Source organism: Perca flavescens, chromosome 8 (assembly GCF_004354835.1).
Source record: "Perca flavescens isolate YP-PL-M2 chromosome 8, PFLA_1.0, whole genome shotgun sequence".
Lineage (NCBI taxonomy): Eukaryota > Metazoa > Chordata > Actinopteri > Perciformes > Percidae > Perca > Perca flavescens.
In genome coordinates this window covers 16,099,948-16,122,591 of record NC_041338.1, presented here as the reverse complement: position 1 = coordinate 16,122,591, position 22,644 = coordinate 16,099,948, and the positions used below count along the sequence as shown (strand labels likewise).

General features: G+C 40.3%; 1 protein-coding gene across 1 annotated transcript; it reads right to left on the bottom strand.

Annotated features, from left to right (window-relative positions):
* Positions 1-1,616: 1,616 nt before the first annotated feature.
* rag2 (recombination activating gene 2) lies at positions 1,617-4,671 on the bottom strand. The gene is made up of 2 exons (XM_028586014.1): positions 4,587-4,671; positions 1,617-3,232 (listed from the first exon to the last, which is right to left on the bottom strand). Exon 2 carries the CDS (start codon positions 3,216-3,218, stop codon positions 1,617-1,619), a length of 1,602 nt encoding a protein of 533 aa, XP_028441815.1. The 5' UTR covers positions 3,219-3,232; positions 4,587-4,671.
* Between the last annotated feature and the right edge of the window lie 17,973 nt (positions 4,672-22,644).

Below are 22,644 nucleotides of genomic sequence, written 5' to 3'. Positions count from 1 at the left end.
TGGATGCCAGGTCACTTTGAACCAATTTTTGTCTCTTTTAGTTTTTGCACAGGAGGATAGATGATTCAAATTCGAATTCTTCACATAAAATAAAGCATATACTGACCTTTTTGTTGATATCATAAAAATACAGTATGGTCCATTACGAAGCCTAATGTCTTTTTCTGCTGATATTTCTTCATTGCCACGGGTTGACAGAAGAGAGGGATGAGCGGGAGCTAGAAACTGATTTGTTGGCAACTTTATTTGTTTGATTGATTGATTATATTATCTTTATTTGTGCCCTCACCATTTTGAATTGTGACAGGCAATTTTGTTTTCCTGTTTGATTGAAAGTTTGATTTTATTTTACTGTCATAGGTTTAACCAAGTGACAGCTGTGAAATATTCACATTTCATTCCATAGTTGTCTTTCCTACAATACCATCATGTCTTAGAGTGAAACTAGTCTCTTATTTGTTTTGTTGCCATAATGAATTGCATTTCTAAAGTAATGGATGATGGATGACTCACAGAATTCCACTTTTGTTTTGTTTTTTACCATGGATTTCCTCATTTTCTGTTTCCATATTACACTAAATATCTGGTAAACTGTTTATTGGGGTTGCTGAAGACTTTCAGTGGTGATTTATTTCAACAACTTACCATCTTTTTGACGAGTTACCTCAGTTTGTACTTTTTTTACCTTGTTTCCTCCAAAGAATAAATAAAGACATAATCTGACTTGATCTTCTGGTTGTTTCTTATTTAACAAAAATAAAAAATTGTTTTAATATTAAAGAATTCAGAGTTTGATCCTGAAAGAAAGCACTCGTAATTTTCACTGCGTAAAAAAAATACAAAATAACAATGACCTGTCATACAGCGAATGAAAACACACACTAGAAACACTGCATGGAGATATGCTAAAACATTGAGATTGTGAAAGCTCTTTAAAATGATATGGAGCTATAAAGACCTTTAGGTTCAGGTTTTTCATTCAGGTTGCCTTTTAATTAATTACTGATGTAACTGACTACAGATTTGTACATACGGTATTTTATTATTATTTATTTATTAATTATAATACAAAAATATAATAGATTTGGCTTTGGGAGCCAATGTTAGGAAGTGTTAATTTAATCCCATTATTTTCACTTTGGTCCATGATGGAATACTACTGCAAACTTAAAAACTAGAAACATTGATCTATCAAGATTTTCTGTCACATAAAAAGTTTTAAAAAACACATTAGAAATATGAGGACAGAATGTTGTTTATTGTTGTTTTAATTTAGAACAGATCAGCATATTGGGTATTTTTCATTCAGTAGTCATCATTTGAATGGTAAAAAGAAATGCAGCAAGCATTCAGCTCCATCTGGCCATGGAAGGAAGTGTTAAGAAATAAAGATGAATACAAAATTACAATAAACTGTTATACAGCTGGCAAAACACAAACTAGAAACATTGCAGACAGACTTGCTAAAATATTCCATGACAAGGTACAATCAAAATGGAAAGGTTGCAATTCTATTGTTTATTTTCTTCACAAAATGTTTGACTGAATATAAACAAGAAACATGCTGAATACACACATCATTCTTAACAGTGATCGACACGCCTCATAAACCGGATTCAGTCGAAAAGCCTCCTAAAAAAGCTTTTTTTGGCAGGGGACATCTTGATTGTCGGAGGAGTTTTCCTGTCCTTAACTTTCATGGGGATACGCTTCGGGGACATGACCTGTCGAGGTGGGGTCATCTCCTGGTAGGGCAGGCCTCCGTGGTCGTGGCAGAAGTACCTTTTGCTGCCCTGAGAGAGCCTGAGCAGCAGGGTCTCAGACAGCTCCATGCACTGGGCATGGACCCAGTGTCCCTCTTCCCCTCTGGAACAGAAGATCATGGCTGGCCGGTGGAGCTCAGTGGAGTAGTATGGCTCCCACGTGTTGGGGTCCACCTGACAGCCCAGGCAGCATTTGATCCAGTAGCCTGTTTGTGATTCGTCCTCCTCATCCTCCTCATTGTAATTACCCCCTTCTCCATCACTACTGTCCTCCAGCTCATGCGGCTCACGACCAAAGTAGAGCTCCTCAGAGTCTTCGAGAGGAGTGGAGTCGTCGAATTCTGTCGACTCCTGGCTGCAGCCCTGGGTTACTTCCTTCTCTTTGGCGTCTCCCTCTGCCTGGAAGCTCACCTGATAGAAGTAATGCATATCTGCTTGGGACGGCCTCCCCTCAGTAGGTACAGCAAGTAGGATGCTTCCCTCCCCGGCACTGCCGCCAAACCAAGTGCGACTATGGATGATATCTGGGATCCACTTAGGTGCTTCTAAGGGCTCAAAGTGGATCCCTTTCTCATTCAGAATCACAGTGCTGCACTCCATCCTCTTCTGAGAGTTTGACTGATACCCACCTAAGATGATATATCTCGGGGTAGGACCTGTACGGCTGATTATGGCACTAGAGATGGATATGCCAGTTTCAAGAGTCTCACAGGAAAGCAAGGGGCTGCCCTGCAGAAGCTCCACACGGAGGCGGAAGAGTCGAGGGAGGCGGGAGTCAGAGGTGAGCGAGTGACCCCCGAGGAAGTAGACACAGTCCTCTCTGGCAAAGGCCAAATGGAAAGACTGTCCGTCGCTGAGCTCAGGTAAAGTGTGAGCAGAGGAGCAACCAAACTCCAAGTCAAACAGGAACACCTGGGGGGGACAGTCGACCACGCTATTCCAGCTCTCCGTGGTCCGCTCTCCCGCAGGCATGTAGGATCTACCACCAAACAATACACAAGCTGTCTTCCCATGGCTTTGAACTATGCTCATGGTGTGGCCGTATCTGGCCCCTGGCACTTCTCCCACTAGTTCTTTCTCTTTGCAGCACAGGGTCAGTTTACGATTGCAGCCACGGCTATCCATGGTCAACAGGTACAGGCTCGATGAGATCTCGTTATTTGGGGTGCGGCCACCGTGGATGAGATAACTCTCCGGAAGCCCATCATAGGGGTCGAGGCGGCAAACAGCTGGGCAACGTAATGGAGGAAGGTAGCATGAGTCATTGGAGAAAGAGATGGCCCTCAACTTCATCTCACCACTTTTAATGCGAACACCAAACACTCCCGTAGGACATGAGCGCTTTGGCCAACCTTTCTGGCCAAACAGGAGAACTTCCCCATCGAGCTGCAGCAGAGAGAAGCCGGGCTGTATGAGGCCTGCACAGTTCACTGCAGTTAATGGTTGCAGGGTCATTTTCCGGCAGCTGTCTGCGTCAAAACAGCACACAAACACAGAAACACAAAAATATGTCAGTCAGCTGTTGATTGTTTTCATTCAGGGATGCAGTGTTTTTGCTTCCTGTTTATACAGTAACACCTGGAGAATCATAATCCACATAATGCAGACCCCAAACATGTATAAACAGGGGCATACAGTCATTCACCCTCTCTGCAAGACACTCTCTTTTTAAATTGCTGAAAGATGGAATACATAATGATATAATATAATAAATAAAGGAACAGTAAACATAACAGTAACAGTAAAAATAACAAAAACTAATAAAAAGACTACCACGACTAATACTACTACTTATTATTATTGTAATATTTAAAAAAAAGAGTTACAATTAAAAATGTAGATTTTAAACTAGACTTTTCTAAGACTCATTTGGCCAGGATGTGACATTTTGGGGATGGAGAGCACAACAACTGTGACACACCTACCAACACTACCAATGCTGAGGTTAACATACTGCTTCTGTTACTATATGCTGTGTGCTGTATGATGCTGCTGTTGCTGTTGTTTGGCAACACAAAGTAGCAAAACATGACTGAGTCTTAACCTGTTATAAAATGACTATGCTTTTTGGTCTAAACGGCATACCCAAATTAAAAGTGGTACAGATCCCATATACTTTGATACTTTGTGCCTTATATCATTGGAAAGGTACCACTCTCAAGTTTGTGTTACAAGTGTCAGGGTGATTCTAGGCCTTACTGACACAGAGTTACAGAGGCTAGAATGGAGTTTTACATCTGTGAACTGACTGAAATACACTGCTGTCTTAAAGTCAAACATCAGCAACAGTCGTATGTCCATAAGTAAGGAAAGATTACCTCTTCATGGGTTCAGTTTATTATTTTCAACCACACACAAAACCTCATATTTAAACTTTCGATCTTTGAATCAGAACCTCACAGGGTGTACTTTAATGCAGCATGAGACACAAACAAACACTGTCTATCACGTTCTGGGAATGTCACAGTACTCATTACTACACATTTTCTGGTGTCAGTGCTATTACAAAATTATTGGATTAATGTGGATTCTACCTTTTAAATGAAGATAAATAAAAACAAAATTGCTGAATTTATTTTCCATTTTAATGAATGACATACTATCTCTTAATAATGAATTACATTTTAGAGTTAAGATAAGTTATTTATCCATCATTACTTCAAATGACTTGTATAACAATCATTTTAGTAGCGTTAACAGCAATATTAATACTGCTGTGGACTTCAAGACAGACAGTGTCACTGTACAAGAGTAACAGTAGCATGATATTGATTTAAAAAGCCTGAGAACTTTTTTAGAATCATATTTTTTTAGTTTGCTTACCTTATGGCCAGGGCCAGGATGTCGAGCTCACTTTAGCGTGAGTCTGAAGATAAACCTAAAAGGCTCTTTATGTAGCCAAACTTTGACAAAGGCAGACGGCGAGAGAGAGAGAGGAGTTTGTGAAGCTTCGTTGACTCACAAACACTTCCAGATCTTGAGGTTAACAGTCTGTGACTGCTGCTCGCTGGCAGGTGTGCTGCCTGAACGCATTTAGTGTATCACTTCAAAGGTATCACTGGATATCAGTTATACCAGAGAAGGTACAACAGGCTCTTGTCTGTTTGAACAAACCTAACCGCTATAATTCCTTAAGAAAAATATAGTGTAGGTTATCTTTCTCTCCAGTACTTTAAAACGTTTAAATGTCAAATCCAAAAGAAAATAGGACATGCTGCTTTGCTCTCACATTTTAAGAAATTGCATTTTTACAATAAATGAATAAATTGTGTTACACACATCCAAACCTGGCTTCAATTATGTGATACAGTACCTAAATAAATGATTGGAACTGATGTTCATAAACAAATCATGCTGGAAACGTGACCTACATTGTGGAGGAAATGCATGATGACAAAATGTTTTGAAGTAGTCCAACATTGTACTGTTACTTCTTTTTATTGCCGTAACAAGACACACCTCTGATGTGAATCTTTTGTCAAGAGGTTGGAAGCAGACAATACAGATGGATAGAAAACCACTGTGTGTGTGTGTGTGTGTGTGTGTGTGTGTGTGTGTGTGTGTGTGTGTGTGTGTGTGTGTGTGTGTGTGTGTGTGTGTGTGTGTGTATGTGTTCTCTGTGAAATTAAGTCTATCAGACAAACTTTAAATTGTTATAGTTGTTATAGTTATTTCTGGAAGAAAATACTCTATAATTGCAATGTTTGGGGAAAATACCCTTATTCATATTTTGTCTTGCTTATTTTATTAACTGATGCAGATGCAAAAAGCATTTTAATTGCATTTAGTTTACTGATATGCTTCCAACATTATTTTGGGAATTGAGCATTTGAAATTCCTTTAAATCTCATAATTTATGACCTGTGGCCAAACCATTTTCTAATAGCTGTGATTCTCAGATAATTAACTTTGTGTAAAGGATTGGAATTATTTTCCTAGTTTATTCACCAAGGCTAGGGCTGTTAATTCACACAATCATTCTGAAGCTGACTACATGACATAATCACTTCTTTTTTTTGTTAACTATGATAAATATGCTATGTAGCATTATGAGAAAAATAAGTCAAGGGCAACCATTTCAAATGGGAAAACAGAAGTATTTATTGAAGCACTGCTTCATGAGAATGTGTCCTTTTAAACATAGTGCTTGTTTTATATACAGCCTTCACATTTTGAGCTTTGCTACTGTAGCGTTAATTAAAATCTTTGTTTTTGGATACATGTTTCCTTTCCATTTATTTTCCTTGTGCTTTGCCTTCAGATTAAGCATCTTCCTTTTTCCTTATGCTTATTCTTTTTGGCATCAAAAATTATCTGATCTTTTAAACACTGTCAGACTGATCTTATAGCTTGCAGAAAAAAAGCCCAATACACATTTTAACAAATATGGCTATTAGTTAGAGACCTTATACATAAACACACTCCTTCAACACTGAATGACATGCTGTACGCAGGGAGTGTGAGTAATTTTTTCACACAGTACACTGAACCTAATGCATTATCATACTATGATGCTGTTTCGTGAGGGGAGGGTAAAAGAAACATCATTCTTCAACAGTGATGAATACATTCTAGCAGCTGGTTAAGTCTGAAATTCCTCTGTGTATGCCTCCGCTTTAAAGATTCGACCTACTGTAGGTAAAAGCAGATCCCCTATGTGAGTGACAAACACATGCCTAAACACTGAGAGAAAAAACTGAGCTGGAAGCAGATGTCTACCCACTTATTAGCATAATGTTTTTGTGCACTGAGCGGCTGAGAGAAAACTTGAGGAGTGTGCAAAACAAAGGCAGAAACCACAAGTGCCTGGAAGACCGTTACAGCATGAAAACACAAAACAGCAGAGCACCTGTGTGTCTAAAGTGATGCTTACAGAGCTGTGTGGAAGAGAAAAAGAATTTACTAGAGAGGATATAACACATGAATTCAGATGTCAGCGGGATATGCAGAATGGATTTTTATTTTTCTGTTTTTTTTTTTATTTTATTTTTTTTTAGAACTGTTCCATCCTTATGAATTCGGCCTTGGAAAAATAAACCTCTCTAGTCACCTCAAGGCATGGGCACAAAGCGCAGTTGAAAAGTACTGCCTGCTATGTAGCCACAGCTGGGATGGTGCAGAGAGTGAGTAGGAGGCACAGCAGTGTGTGGCAAACCCCAGGCCATGCAAGGATTTATACATAATTGATAGAACAAAGTAATTAGAATCTATGGTAGCACCTGTTTCTGTCCCTTGTAATGTATCACTACCTGACTGTTGCTACCCTGAAGCCTGGTTTTGACGGATGGCGCGGTGACAGCTCTGATGTTCTGACGATCATTGTGCAGTGGTGTTTATCTCTATTTAATGTTACGGTAATTGCTCCCCTTGTGGTGATTGGTACTGAGTGCTGGTGTTGCACTTCCACCTCGCTCTGGTTGATTTTTGCTGCTGCATGGTGGTTATCATATGGTGAGAGGTGACCTGTTAGCTCACAGTTCAGTTTTTACATTCAGAATCATTGTTTTCACTCTGCAACACTCATATGAATATCAACCCTGTCTCCTAAATGTTTACAATGCTACTGTATTAGCAATGGACTCTACAGCTCCCTGAGCTCCATGGAGCATTTTGGCATCTTTCAGCTTGTTGTTCTGGTTTCATGGCCTGTTGCAACTTTAATGTTTTAGTTCTCTCTCATGTTTCCAGGCACAGCAGGCAGCTGTTTCCAATGAAAAGGTTCTGATAAAGCAAACGTGCGCCAACTGCCCTGCACCACCAAACAACAGACAGACACAGTTTCGTGACTAGCTGGTGAAGCATTTAGCAGTTAAAAAAAAATGACCAAAACAGAGTTAAAAGAAGAGTGAATATTCATCAGGTGACCAGAAACACGACTCCAATTCATTGTAATTTTGCTCTGTGTTTGCTGAATGTGTTAATAAGCAACTGCTTGCTTACATGTTATATCTATAACACCGTTATAAGGTGACACTGTCTTAGTATTGTGTATGCAGGTTATTGTGCTGCCCCCAAATCCAATAAATCAATTTATGCAGGTTTACATTTTGAAAAAGAAAAGTCAGGGCTGACTCGAAGCATGACACGGGACATATTGATTTTTTTTTATATATAAGCCTGACTTAAGTGTTTTAGTAGCCTAAAGCTAGTGTGTGGGACACAGTACACAAATCCCAAGCTCTTACATTAAAGTCCCGTGCCCTATACGAGCTCTTGAACGTGCATTGTAAGCACACATACTGTTCTCATTCTATAACTTCTGTCTGACTTCCTGAATTGGAAAAAAGTGCCGCCAATTAACGCAATCCGTGTAGTATATGTTTCCTCAAAAACACATTTGGCAAAACAATAAGGAAATTTTGTAAGAAACAGGGTTGTTGAATACACAGCGTCCCTTCCATGCTCAATGTTCTTCTGCTTCAAATCCCTCTTCTTTCATCTCGTTCCTATTGTTCTTGGATTCCCTGCTCCACTTAATGTGTTTTCTCCTCTGTTGTCCTATCTCTCTGTAGGTAAGCAGCAATGTTTGGCTGCCGTGTTGTGGCAGAATGCCAGGGATGCAGTCACTGCCTCGGATACCCTGGCACCAGACCAGATGCTGGTGGAAACCATGGAGCCTTTCTGCGGCTCTTTGGAGCTCTTCTATGGTCGGCTTCATTTACTGTAGCTGTCTTCAGGACGGTGTCACAGTTCATGGGTTGTGACTGTTACATGTTGAGCAGGCAACCTAATGCTATGTTTTAAGCTGATAAGCTTAGATCTGTCCTCACCCTACCGCTCCCTTCTCAAAAACGGGGAATGCGGTGAGTAGACACACGACGGCGGCCCTGCAACTTAACCGGCTCCCGAGGGAGATGGAGGGATCAAGAGACAGTGGAGGAAAAGAGCGGTCAGAGCGCAGAGGGAGCGAGATGTGACAACAGCAGGACAGCTCGCCGGCTGGATCTCACCTGTGGATCAGGTCAGGGTCAGTGGCTTGTTGATTCCCCGCTGCACCCTGTAAGCCTGATGGATTAAAGCTTTGAATATAAAAACCTGCATAAAAGTCAATCAAACTGAATCCCCTCGTTGAATAACCCCTCCTCTCCTTTACCTGTCCCAGTGCTTTCCTCCTTTATATGTGTCTGTCTCCTCCAGTTTATCTCCGCAGTCCTCCCTATTGCAGCGAGTCTCGATTTTCTTTAAGCAAATGGCCTGACTGTTTCAGCGCAGGGGAGTTTACTTCAGATATGTACACTGAAGCATGAACAGGACCTCAGGCAATGCCAGCTATTGATTTTACCATGATTCTGATTAGAGGGCTCCCTGTTGCAATCAATACCATACATCAGTGAACTGCACAGTGAAACTGATGTTCCCAGATAGGATCCCATATTTGGTTTGCAATTAATCACGCTGTTGATTATTTTTTAAGATTAAAAAGGCAGTTGAGTGAGCACAAGATCCCTTAACATAAAAAACTGTTAAGCATGAGAGGCTCTCGACTGTCCAAACACATCGGACAATGGATGTTACAACTACAGTCAATAACACCACTTGATCACAATGATTACATTTTATAGGCTGCTAGACATTGTACACTGTGCGATAAGAGTAATGATGAAAGATATTCCTCTCACACTGCTCTCATTTACTGAGTGTCTTATTATCTTAGTGTAATGAATGATGGTGCTCCTGGTTTGACTGATGGCAGCTGTGGGAATGAATGCTACAGCGCTGGAGGGGCTGGAGGTCCTGATTGATTCCTGTTATATTATTTTCCTGTTATTATTTACAGGGTTTAATATAGTTGCTGTTTATTAGGTAAATCATTTCAACATAATTGATTAGATGCATTGAAAATATGTGGTAACAGTTTTTTTTTTTTTTTTCTTTCTTTGTCAAATGTTTGGGAATAGGGGCAGTCTAACATTAAATGCATGAAGCTTTTCTATTTGAAAACTGGCCTATTTTATAGTTACAGTGTATTATTTCAAAGCTGCACAAATCAATGTTTTCATATTTGCAATGGATCAAATTATTAGGGGTAATGTGGAAAGTGTCCCTGATAGTGACAGACGCACAGGCAATTATCACCTGACTTTGCAGTTACCCTCAGCTCTACGGAGCATTTCAGCGTCACCGCAGTCCCACCACTCTCATCGACTTTGATGCCATAATAATATTGGACCTACATTCTCCAGAGATACAACTACAAATGGATGCATTGCCATACATTTTGTTTCATGGTCCCCACAGAATAAATCAACATTTCATCTAGCGCCACCTTTAGGCCGACATTTTAATCAGAAGTAAACAGACCAATGCAAAGCTGATGACAGTCCTATCAACACCAGCTGGATGTTGTGATGCTAATGTTTGCATGCTAACCTTGACAGTGTTGTAATGTAACAAAGTACAAATACTTTGTTACTGTACTTAAGTAGAATTTTCACGTATCTGTACTTTAAACAGAATTGAAGTTATTGTGCTGGGCCCCAAGCACCTCCGAATTTCATTATCTAAAGATATAGTTACCCTGGATGGTATTGCCCTGGTTGCCAACACTACTTAGGTCAGCAATCTAGGAGTTGTTTTTGATCAGGATATATCCTTTAACGCCCACCTAAAACAAACCTCAAGAACAGCCTTTTTCCATCTTCGTAACATTGCCAAAATTAGGAGCATCCTGTCGCAGAACGATGCTGAAAAACTAGTCCATGCATTAGTTACTTCCATGCTGGATTACTGTAATTCCTTACTATGAGGTTGATCAAATAAATCCCTTAAGACTCTCCATCTGATCCAAAATGCTGCAGCGCGTGTTCTGACAAGAACTAAGAAAAGAGATCATATTTCTCCTGTATTAGCTTCTCTGCATTGGCTTCCTGTAAAATCCAGGATTGAATTTAAAATCCTTCTCCTGACCTACAAAGCTCTAAATGATGGCACCATCATATCTAGAAGAGCTCTTAGTACCTTATTGTCCCACTAGAGCACTGCGCTCCCAGAATTCAGAGCTACTTGTGGTTCCTAGAGTCTCTAAAAGTAGAATGGGAGCCAGAGCCTTCAGCTACCAGGTTCCTCTCCTGTGGAACCAGCTCCCAGTCTGGGTTCGGAGGGCAGAAACTGTCACCACATTTAAGAATAAACTGAAAACCCTCCTCTTTGATAAAGCTTATAGTTAAGGAGTGAGGTGGTGCAGCGTACGCCTAGAGCGGCGGGGCAGGGTGTAGAGCTGCAGACACAGCACCCCTGCTTTTCTCTGCTTCTCTCCATAGTCACCAGATCCATCTATCATATAATCAATAATATAATACGAGTAGAGGGAGGCAGGCCAGTACAGCCCGATCCAGTTGCGGAGAGTTCTAGCCCGACCAGGCACCTCTCCTTAACCTACCTCTCTCCGTTATGTTGTTATAATTCTAGACTGCCGGGGAAGTTCCTTCCTTCCTATGACACACTAAGCTGCTCTCTCCTCTCTCTTTTCATTTGTTTCCTTGTGTGTGCATCCTTGTCCCAGAAATGCTTGTTACTAACCTAGCTCTGAGGAGTTTACTCCCCAGAGTCCTTATGTTTCTTTTTCGCCCAGAATATTGCCTCGGATTAGGGTGGAACCAACATCTGGGTCCTGGGTGCAGCTGTCGCTGTGGTCCTGCTACACCCTGCTACGCTCTGCGATGCCCTGCAGTGTCCGGCTGCATCCTGCTGCGTCTGCTGTGCCACGCTACATCCCGTAACGCCCTGCTGTGCCCTGCTATGACATGAACTACTACGACTACCATTGTAGTCACTGTTCCATTATCTTTATTATGAGTATTATTGCCACTGTTCATCACACCCCCAACCGGCCCCGTCAGACACCGCCTACCAAGAGTCTGGGTCTGCCAAGGTTTCTTCCTAAAAGGGAGTTTTTCCTCGCCACTGTCGCAATAGCCACTGATAATGCTTGCTCTTGGGGGAATTACTGGAATTGTTGGGGCTTTGTAAATTCTAGAGTGTGGTCTAGTAAAGTGTCTCGAGATAACTCTTGTTATGATTTGATACTATAAATAAAATCAAGTTAATGCAAGCTCCGTTCCAGTTGGTGACATAACGCATGTTTGTTGCCATGCTCCAAAACCATAGTGCAAAACTAAAGAAGAAGAAGAAGAAGCGTAATAATTGATAGCTGCAGGCTTTTAACAGATGATGACCACCCCAACAACAGTGATGAACTCTGTGAATGGCGTTGTGATGAAGATAATTTTACATACCTGTGGCTGTATTTGCAAGAAATGTTTTCACACGTTGGAGTGAAAGATTCTTCCTTAAAAAAAAAAAAATCTTTTTCAGTTTTTTCTTTGTTGATGTCAGACTTTGAATTTGATCTTTAAGAAGGTGTGTAAACCATGAATATCATTCTTTACTATAACAAAGCCACAATAAAGTTTATAATAAAAGTTTTTGTTACTTTTACTTTTACTTATAATAATTAAGTACATTTACATATTGTACCTGCTAAACCTCAGCGTGTCATCATTGTCATTGCAAGCGTTGGTTGGTCAGCATGCTGATGTTAGAATTTAGCTCAAAGCACAGCTGTGCCTGTGTACAGCCTAACAGAGCTGCTAGTGTGATTGAAGACACGCTCTGGTCAAAATCGCTAACTAACATACCATTCATATGTGTACTAAGTATGACGAAAAATTGAGTATGTAGGGGGTTCCAACTGCATAGTAGGTGGATTTTGTGTAAGTGAGAAATGCTAGCATTTATATGAGATTAGGAAGAATATCTAAGTATGTGACATAAGTTTACTGGACATGCTCAAACGTCCCAAAATGCTAATGTCTAATGTCTAATGGCAGACTGCAAGGGAGATGGTTAAAATAGTGAATCGAACACAACCTTATTCTTGGTATAGTTTTGTCAATAACAGAGTTTGTCTTCAGGAACCAAACAGTTATTGATGTCAGCTTTTAACTCACCTTTGAGGAATTTACTTTTTAATGTTTGCACTCAAAACCTTTTTCTCTGTTTTGTCATAAATGAGATTGGCAGATTAAGCGAGGTAGTCTTTGAGGATAGCATAATGATGACTTTATTCAGGACACAATGGAAGGTCCTACAGTAAAATAAATAGACAATATTAACAAAATATAGCAATAAATATATAGTACAATTCATATAAATTAATAAAAGGTCAGCAACCTTCACCTGTAATATACAAACAGGAGCGCCAATGTCTCCACAGTCGTTTGTAAACCTGACAGAGCTAATATCAGTGTGGGCTAAAGCATATTAATGACGTTCTTGTTATTTGAAAATAAGGTTGTTTAATTGTGCGTATGGATCTTTATTACAATCCATTTATCCTCATTTCTTTCCGATTATGCTGGAATTAGAGAGGTAGAATTTTGCCATGCTGTATTGATATGAGGCTTTGAGACGGTCACAATGCTATTTCACGGAGAATGGTTCTTTTAATCGAGGCTCCGACAGTAAATTACATTCACTGAGTTTTAACAGTTTGTAAATTCAAAGAAAGGAAAACTCAATAAAAGTTAAATATTTCATAATCCATTAAAGTATCAGAACATTTCCTCAGTGTGCTTTCAAAAGGCATTTATGTGTCAACTTTTAATTTAGTAGGGTATAGATAATATTAAATGCGTATTATATGTGTGATTAAGGAAGCCATTTCCTTTTAAATAGTCTGTGTTACCATTTTTATGCATAATCAACATGCATGTTGCATAGCTCTTTTGCGTAATCGAGACCTGCTCAATCAACGTGTTTGATTTGATGTTGACTACGTGACACAGCGGAGTGGCAGGTAAGGATTGTGGAGTGGTGGGGGTTGTCTCCGTAATCTCTGCCAAATGGTGCAGAAGTGATTTGGCTATTGACTCTGTTGCCACTCAGAGATGCTGACATAATGGAATGGCTTACTGTGAACTCCCACCTTGATTAGCATGTGTAATTATAAATATGCTGCTATAAGCGTAAAAATCAGAGTGAAAGGAGGCGTTCTGGAAAACGGCTGCACTCTTTGACACTGAAGCAGCCTGTAATTGCCTCTACCACACGATCAATGAGTGCTCAGCATTTGTCAGCCTGTCAGGGATTATTCGGGGAGACTCATGCCAAGTTTTAGGAGGTTTGTTTCCATAACTTATAAAGAGCAATTACACCTGGACAATTCCTTAAGACACAGACATTTTTAAAGCCAAAACTTTAGCAATGTTTTGACATTGAAACAACAAATAAATAAATATACATTCAAGTTATGAATCTGTTTGTAGATTTCTTAGGATCTAGGCTATACTGCTGACAAGCATGGATGTGTTGTTACATGGATGACATGTAGGAAACTAAAATTAGCTTCCAGAACAAGGATATTCCATTTAGTGTGACATGTTGGACGACAACCAGCGCTAAATGAGGGACACCCCATGATACTGCAACATGTCACAGTTAGACACTTTTCCCTCCCCCCTGACACTGTTAATTCCTATCAATTCCTCCCCCCTCAATTTCCCACCTCCCCATCTGTGGTTGTGGGTGCCAAACATGTAGTGCAGATAACTGTACTAGAACATGTCAGGAGCTGATTGTCTAGTCTGGCTGAGTTTGGCATCAGAATTAGTTATTGTAGTGTATGTGTCTGTGCTCGTCTCTGCTTCTCTCTGTGTTTGCTTCGGCTCTGTGGATGCAGCAGCATGGAAGCCATTTTTAAGGAAGACAGTTCATCAAGAGGAGTGACAAGGAAAAGTAACAATACACTTCATACTTCAAGGTGAAAAGGCACATATACTCTGAGGATACCATGACACAATCCACCGTTGCATATATCTATCCATCAATCTAAGCACAGCAGCCCAAATGTCCTTTTCCCTGCTAATGTCCCCCAATGCTTTCTGGGGATCTCCATGTTGTAGCAGGGAGATGAACTGCCAGAAAGCATTCTCTGGTCCCCCCCCCCCCCTTTCAGTGAGATCCTCAGTCTGTCACAAATCACTAAGGCAGGCCACCTTGCAAAGCAACCATATTTCAGCTGCTTGTTGTCATTCACAGGTGAGCAGTGCTGATGAGAGAACTGTACTTTGTTGTTCAACTCTCTCTCCAAACAGCTCAGCTGCTGAAACCTAACTGGTGGTCAATCGATTGATCCCCTCTACACACACAACACAAGTGCTTTGGAAAAATAGTTTCTTTAGATTTCTAGGCAATACCTTCTTCAAGAGAGCAAATACACACTACAGATTGGAACATTCCTAAAATTATGAAAGTTGAAAATGTCCAACACGTCCTGCCCACATGTCTGTTACTGATCACAACTAATGGCAAAGTGGTGTTTTACACCTGCCATCAAACATATACGATAATATAATATCTGCAGTCTATACTGTGTTGTGTACTTGCTAATTAGATTTTTTAATGACCTCATTAGTAGAACTGGTTATGTTTAATATATTATTTGTATCATGGCAAGGTGTTAAGCCGCTCAAGTGCCACTTAAAATGGGGGACCTCCACTCCTGATGGCCCATTAAAAAGGAAATGTTCTCACAAGGACCCTTTTAGTCCTGTAGGCACCTTTTTCAGATTGAAACAACAAGAATTTTCAAACAGGGTGTTGATTAAGCTTTTTGAATGAAGGTTCACTAATGTTAAGGTCACATAATGTTGTAGCGTTAGCTTGTGAGCTAGTGGTGATCTTTCAGCAGCAGCGTCGGGTAGGGAAATCTTAGCAGCCTAATTAATGGCACAAAGTAGTCTAACAAGAAAGGGGGGCTGGCTGTTTAATTATGACCAACATCATGTCTGTGATTGCCAAACCAGGAGGAGGAAGGGTTAGCAGGGAGGCAGAAGGCGGAGAGTGTCAATATTTAATAGTGTTGGCTCCTTCAAATTGATTGAAATTCCCTATTATGAACACAGGGGAGAACATAATCATATACCTGTCTTCTGCTCTCCTTTCAGCCTGCTCCGCCTTGGCCTTTGCAATTGCTGTGATGTTTTTGTCTGCCTGCTATTATCAGTTTTTTTTTTTTTTTGTGGACATGTCTTTTTTTGGGTGCTTTTTGTGCATTGCGCTGTTTTTTACCCCCCTTTGCTCTCTTCTGTCTGTTATCTGCCTTTGTATTCCATTAGCACAGTGACAGAGAGGTGATTACAGCCAGCCCAGGTCTTTTAATACAGATTAGACGTCATCTGTGATGCCTTTCATATGCCTGCCATCACGCCATCCCTGAAGTTATTGTCTGGGGCCATTTTCCTTGAGCTGTTGATATGGCCTGCTGTATTCTCCTGTATTGCTACTGCATCTGTATTCTGTGCACTTTGCCACGGTGAATATCTGTATTTGACACAACTAATAAGGCCTTTCATTTGGATGGAATTCTCTCTCAGAGCAGCCGTACTGGCTGAAGCCTGCTGTCTCTTAGTGAGACAGATCTGTTTGCTTGGGCTGTGGGTGGAGCTGAGAGACAGATTGTGTCAAACAAAAGTGCTGTGTTTGGCAGGCTCTCCGGGCACTCTCAGCCACTTTCCATTCCTAAAGGTTATAAAATGTACTGCTTGCAATGTCCACCGGCACTGGTTGAGAATTTAAGAAGGTACAATAATTACTTTGTGAAATTATCATTTCCATGCATGATTTCCTGGTGATACAATTCAATTACACTGACAAGCAACCCTTTCAGAAGCAACTGGAGCCTGATTTTAATTGAACAGCGAGTCAGCCCTCATTTCCACTAATTTGATTGTCACACTCCTGAATTGCGTTTGATGATCTCACAAAACAAAACCAATAAGATAATCATTTGCAGTATAATGCTGTACTTATTTTAATCTTAAGGAAAACAACGAATTTGGCATGCAGGTAAGAGAAGCTGTCATTCCAAATCAGGCCGAGCCAGTGGAGCATCCAACACAAGGATGGGAAAAGCTGGAAAAGGACTTAATGGTTTTGTCTTTCCACATTTCACCATGTGCCTGTCTAAATGCAATTAAGTGTCTTCTGGCGGTATTTGTTACTATGCCGATGTACCTGGAGTGATTTAAGGTGAAAACATTTACATTTCTGTGCACACATAATGCTTTCATGTGTCCTGACAGGCAAGAGAAGAAGAAAACAGGATGACTTGTCCTTTCTTTGTCATTCTATTATGTTGTAGTTGGGGGTGTCCTACCAGGGAGGTGAGGATGATGATGCACCGACTCACCTGACGCAGCTGTAAGTGACCCTCACTGCCAGAGGCCGAGGACAGAGACAAAATGTCACAGCACAACTGATGGCAATAATGAAACCTGGCAGTCACAAAAGCTTATGTTGAAATCATGAGATTAGAAAGTCTCAAACCATATATTTTGTGAAAACTAGATACATTTCGCTTTGCCACTTTCTGGAAAACAAGTAAGAATGAGTAAGTAGGTACCTCACAGTGATCTACGTTTATGTGAAACAGAAATTTGGAATTTAGGAAAGAGAAGTAAAAAAAAAAAAGAGGGAAAAAAAAGAAGATGTTTATGTCCCTTGAGGCAGGACAGTGCCGCAGGACAGACAGATAGATGCATGACTGTTTTGAATAAAATAAATGGCACTACCCTTCCATGTGAGATATGCAAACATTTTGTGAACAACCATTTATTGCTAAATTTTATGGATGTATGCTAAATTAATTGATTTTAGGTCAGTGAATCTGGGTGGGGACTATAAATTCATTAGACATCTAGGGAAAAGGTCTTTAATAAAGTAACAATTAAAATGTATGCATGTGTGTGTGTGTGTTTTGTGTTTGGTCTGGGGGGAAGGTGTTAGCAGGGCACAATTGTCAGCTTTTCGGTTTTTGTAGCCCACTGGGTGAAAATGCAGCACTGTAATCAATTTCATGTCGCTACAGTCTGTGTCTCTGTGCTTTTCTGGAGAAACAAATGGCTTACAAAGGCTGTAAACCTGGGAGGTGATGTCACATTGTATGTGTTAGCTAATGCAATGTAGATTAGATCTGTGTGTTAGTGCCTCTTTAATAATAATGACCCTGCAGTGACTTTTACCACTCTTATTAGCCTTATTTAGTTTTGTTCCCTTAGATGGCTATAGGTTGCAAAAGCTCTCTGTTATGTGTCATCAGTTTCACGTCTCACTCTCTGATGCTGTTGTCTTATGGGCCTGGAAGTGTGCTTGCCTGTATACAGTATGTATTTGTGTTGTTGAGTGGAGAGGAAGGAAAAATAAATGGAGTGTTTGTGCTAAAAAGAAAAACTAAGCTTGCGTGACAGGATTCGGCAAGAGTTCACAATCCAGAAAATGGTTGGTTTACTTTGCTTTAAAATATTAAGAAGAATGTGTTCACATTTGCGTACTCAGTCTGAAGTGATGCATATTTAATATCTGCTCCTGTCACCTCACATTTAATTGGTGGATGGCACTGTGGAGCAAGACCAAAAGGACAAGACCTTTTCAGGGTTATGTTAAACCTTCAAAGCAGTTAGAAAATCACACCTCATTGACGCGTTTCTTTGGCAACATTTTGTATTATGATTGAGTATAATATCCCTGTATGACTTACATCTGAATTGCACAAAGACACTTGCTGAAGGTCATCTGTGTATCTGACATTATAAATTCATGCTACTAATGAAAGCAGCCCATTTTATTGAAGACTATGCCACTGATTGTCTATTTAATATACTATTATTATACTAATATTAAGATATTCTCCCAGTGTTGCTCTGACGTGCATTAGCTTACAACTGTTTTTGTTTATATAGGTGAGAAAGTGACTCACATAGATAAATAGGCTTTAGTGCTGTAGGGGTCCTAAAGCACAGGCTCATTCTCCCCCCAGGTGGTGCCGCTGCCTGTGGTGGTAGAGAAGTAAGGGCCATGACCACAGCTTTCAGTTGGTGCTACCCCGACAGGAGCGATGAGGATTGAGATAAAAGGGGCACCCCCAGCCCCTGTCTGCCCTCTCTGCTGTTTGCAGGTGCACTGTTAGTGGGGCACCAACAGTAACACCCAGGTGATAAGGCTGAGAGAGAGCAAATCAAACAGAAGACAGACATAAGGCCTCCATCTGGCACAGCTGCTCATAGTTTAACACTCTTTGTTCCTTTACTGTTCAGAACCAAACTTACTTAATATTTTAATTATGTATATTGGTCCCTCTGGACCACTGTCAAGATAATGATTGACCCATACTCACACAAACAATATTTTGAACTGTGAAACTGTGTTGAATGCCAAAAACATATAATAAAATGAAAAATAATCAAATGTCTTTTCAGTTTTTCATTTTCTGGCAATGCAGTAGCAGGGTTTGGTTATAATTAGCACCGTTTCCATGATGGGCTGAAATTGCTGGGATGTTTTTCTACATTTCCTACCACTGAGAAACACTAGGCCTTGGACTATCACAATACTATATTTTCCACCCTGATCCAACAAGCAACACGGCCATTTAGCCAGTTATATTAAGCTCGATGTACTGCCAAGCAGACAGCAGCTGGAGAGTACGCAGCTGAAATTGTACAGGCAACATTTGGCATTCACAGGAAATTGACAACATAATATCTTTTTTTTCACTTAGCCAGATGGGTAATAGATGAGGAACATGGTAATAGGTAAGAAAGTGATGTTTCTGATGACATACAGAACCTAAACATGTAGACTGAGGACAGAAGAGGTGACTGTAAGTTACCTGTCAGGTGGGATTTCAGGCCTGGACGCAAGACAGAATAATTTGTCTATTTCATGGGCAGATGGAAACCAGAGTGACAGATGATTCACTTTACTTCATCTTCTCTCTACTGTTATGTGCCTAATGCTATCCCAGATCCTTTGTTGATGTATGTAATAACACAAAATAACACAAACAAACAAGTACAAATACTGAATGGTGCATCCGGGATGATGAAAATTCAGCCCTTTAACTTAAGCAAAAATAGCAATACCACAATGAAAATGACAACTGTAATGAGTCCATTACAGAATTCTTGCACTCAGAATTTTACTTAGGTAAAAATACACACATATCTTCAGCTAAATGTGCCTAAAATATCACAAGTACTCAAACTTAATGTTACATTATTATATTGTTACTGATGTATTGTGCAATAGGCATTTTAACAGTGTACCTGTTTGAGGTTAGGGTTATTATTAATATTCTAGTATTCCAGTGTCAAGCAATGCATCCCGTTTCATATGCTTATAGTTTTTCAAAATCTTAATGTTAAATCATCAAATAAACATGATGGTGTAAAAAGGAAATTATTTCCCACTGAAATGTAATGACTTATAAAGTAGCATAAAAGATGAATACTTATGTCGTACAACTACCTAAGAATTGTACCTAAAGTATACCATTTGAGTATGTACCGCTACTTTCCCCTAGCCTCGTGAGACCGTCCTGATCTCGCAAGCTCCAGTTTTCTACTCGCAGATCAGTCTGGCATCTTGAGATAGACAAAATTTGGAGCCGTTCGCCAAGCGACCGACCAATCAGCGTTGGTTTTGAGGCGGGTTTAGGTGTGACGCAACGAGAAGCGACTGTTAGTCTAATCAACATAGCAGCTTCCACGGATGAGATGAGCGTAGCTATCGCGCAAGTTTTATCCGAATTAGAAAGTATTCCTTCATTGAAAGAAGAGCAAAAAATGGCACTGGAGGCTTTTCTCGGAGGAAAAGATGTTTTTGCTCCTCTCCCGACAACCCTTTGGCAAGAGTTTGATCTGATTGGTTGATTTGGCCCGTCTATCACCAACATAGGTGGTAATGGACAGATGGTTTATCCAATCAGCTAACCAGTATCTCCCAAAAGTTCTCCAACGGAAAGTTTCCAGATGGATATGCCGAGCAAATGCGAAGCAATCCATCTGGCGGAGTCAGGTTAACTTTCCCCCACTTTAGATAAACCTGATTGATTATAAGCTTACATGTGTATAATATAAATATATTTCTGGCTCCAGAACTGATCTGCTGCCTTCTATAGGGAATAAAATAACTCAAGTACAAAAATAATAATAATTAAATTAGTTGCATGTCTCATTTAATTAGGTCTGTTGTGTACATTAAAATGATTAAACAACTTATATTTCATGAGTGTAGAGCACACAGAAACCACAATTTTAGAGGAACATTTATTTTCCTACTTTGGGCCAGAGACAGAGCTCAGGGTCTGGCTTACCATGTTTACAGCCTTGAGCTCCAGCTTACGTTAGCAAACACACTTCCAATATACTGCAGTCCCACTTGTCCCCTGTAAGCCAAAATATTTTATGGATGATGATCATTTTTATAGTTCCCAAGATAATGTAAAACGATGACAGATATCACAAGAATCATCCTGTGGCAATTTTCTCTTCTAGAGATACCCTGATGCCAAATGAAAGAACATATTTGCTTTGTGCAGAGAGAGACACACAGTTCTGTGTACTGTAAGGTACAGTACACAGAACTGTGGAGTGCACAGTCAAAGCATGCCATTTGTAATACTCTTGCTGAGAAAGTTTTCTCCTGGCCTATTTAAGATAGGGATAAAAAATTGGTGCCATTAATATTTTGTTGTTTTACCCTTGCCCAATATGTCTCCATGGACTGCTTGCACCCAGGGTATAATCAGTGGAGGTAGTTGGAATTTGTTTCCCTCTGGCAGGAAGGTATATTTCTCCTCCTGTGGGTGTCACTGTTACCACATCTGAGGCACTGAGCCTCATCCAATGGTCCCACTGCACTAATGAGTTATGGTGGCGACTGCACACAGACCACCAAATTTCTGCAACACTGAACACCCGCACACATTCAGGCACATGGCCTGGACACACACATATACGCTCCCTATACATGTGTGAGCATACACACTCTCAGTGTGCAGGGAGCTCTACACTCAGTGTATGAAAGCCTGATAAGGCGGAACTTCGACTTTGCTTCCACTTATTAGACAAATAGAGGAAGACAACCAAGCAATTAGTCTAAAAAGCTGCAATTGTAAGTACATTTCATAGCTTTAAAGATAGAGGAGAAGCCCTGCTGGTGTAAGTGAGCTTTGCATTATTGTCATAATGGACCTTTCTGGCCTGTCATGTCACTCAAAAGCTTTAAATAAATGGACTGTGGTGGCTGTGATTCACGGATACGTCATTTAACTCTTGTTGATATGTATGTGAACATAGAAGGTTTGTGCCATTTGATATACTCTCCACTAGCTCTCCCTCAAAACACATTTACATATTTTGGAGCAGGCAGCTCTAATTTATGTTGGAACTCAATGACGCTGTTACGAAAATGTATGATAATAATGCATCATGTCATCCTATGAATACACAGAGAGAGAAAGAGAAATGTGTGGATCTGTAGAGAAATATTTTTAGTAGATACCCTCACTGTCCCTTTGTGGCAGACAGTCACCTTGCCAATACTCAGGACGGAACCACCTGTCAGGGCTTGCCTTGGGCCCCAGACAGAGCCCTCTGTGTTCGAGGCTAGATTTTGTGGCGGATCAGTGGGATTTAAGGGGACAAACAGACTGCCGCTGTACACTTCCATGTATGCTGCCGGAAACTCAATTTGGTTGTACTGCTCCACATCTCTACTTTACCTGCTTAAATCCTGACGAGGACAGGGACAGTAGGGAGATGGCAGAAAAGCAACAGAGGGAGGGTATTTCAAGTTCAGGCTGTAGTTATTTATTCAGCACATTTCAGGTGGTAAAAAAAAACCAAAATGTTTTTTTTTGTTGCTATTGCCAGATGATTTATATGGTAGGATTTTAATGAGATATGAACTTTTTGATTTTTTCTTTTGCAGTTTGCATTAACTGTAATGAACTTGACCTTTGCATAAGCATAAGGTTTGGTCATTAACGTGGATCAACGGAGATTAGACAGCAGTTGTTGCACTGACATATAACACAACC

Bases quoted from the DNA above. Each gene is read 5' to 3' on its own strand.
- rag2 (XM_028586014.1), bottom strand. From the start codon at position 3,218: ATGACCCTGCAACCATTAACTGCAGTGAACTGTGCAGGCCTCATACAG.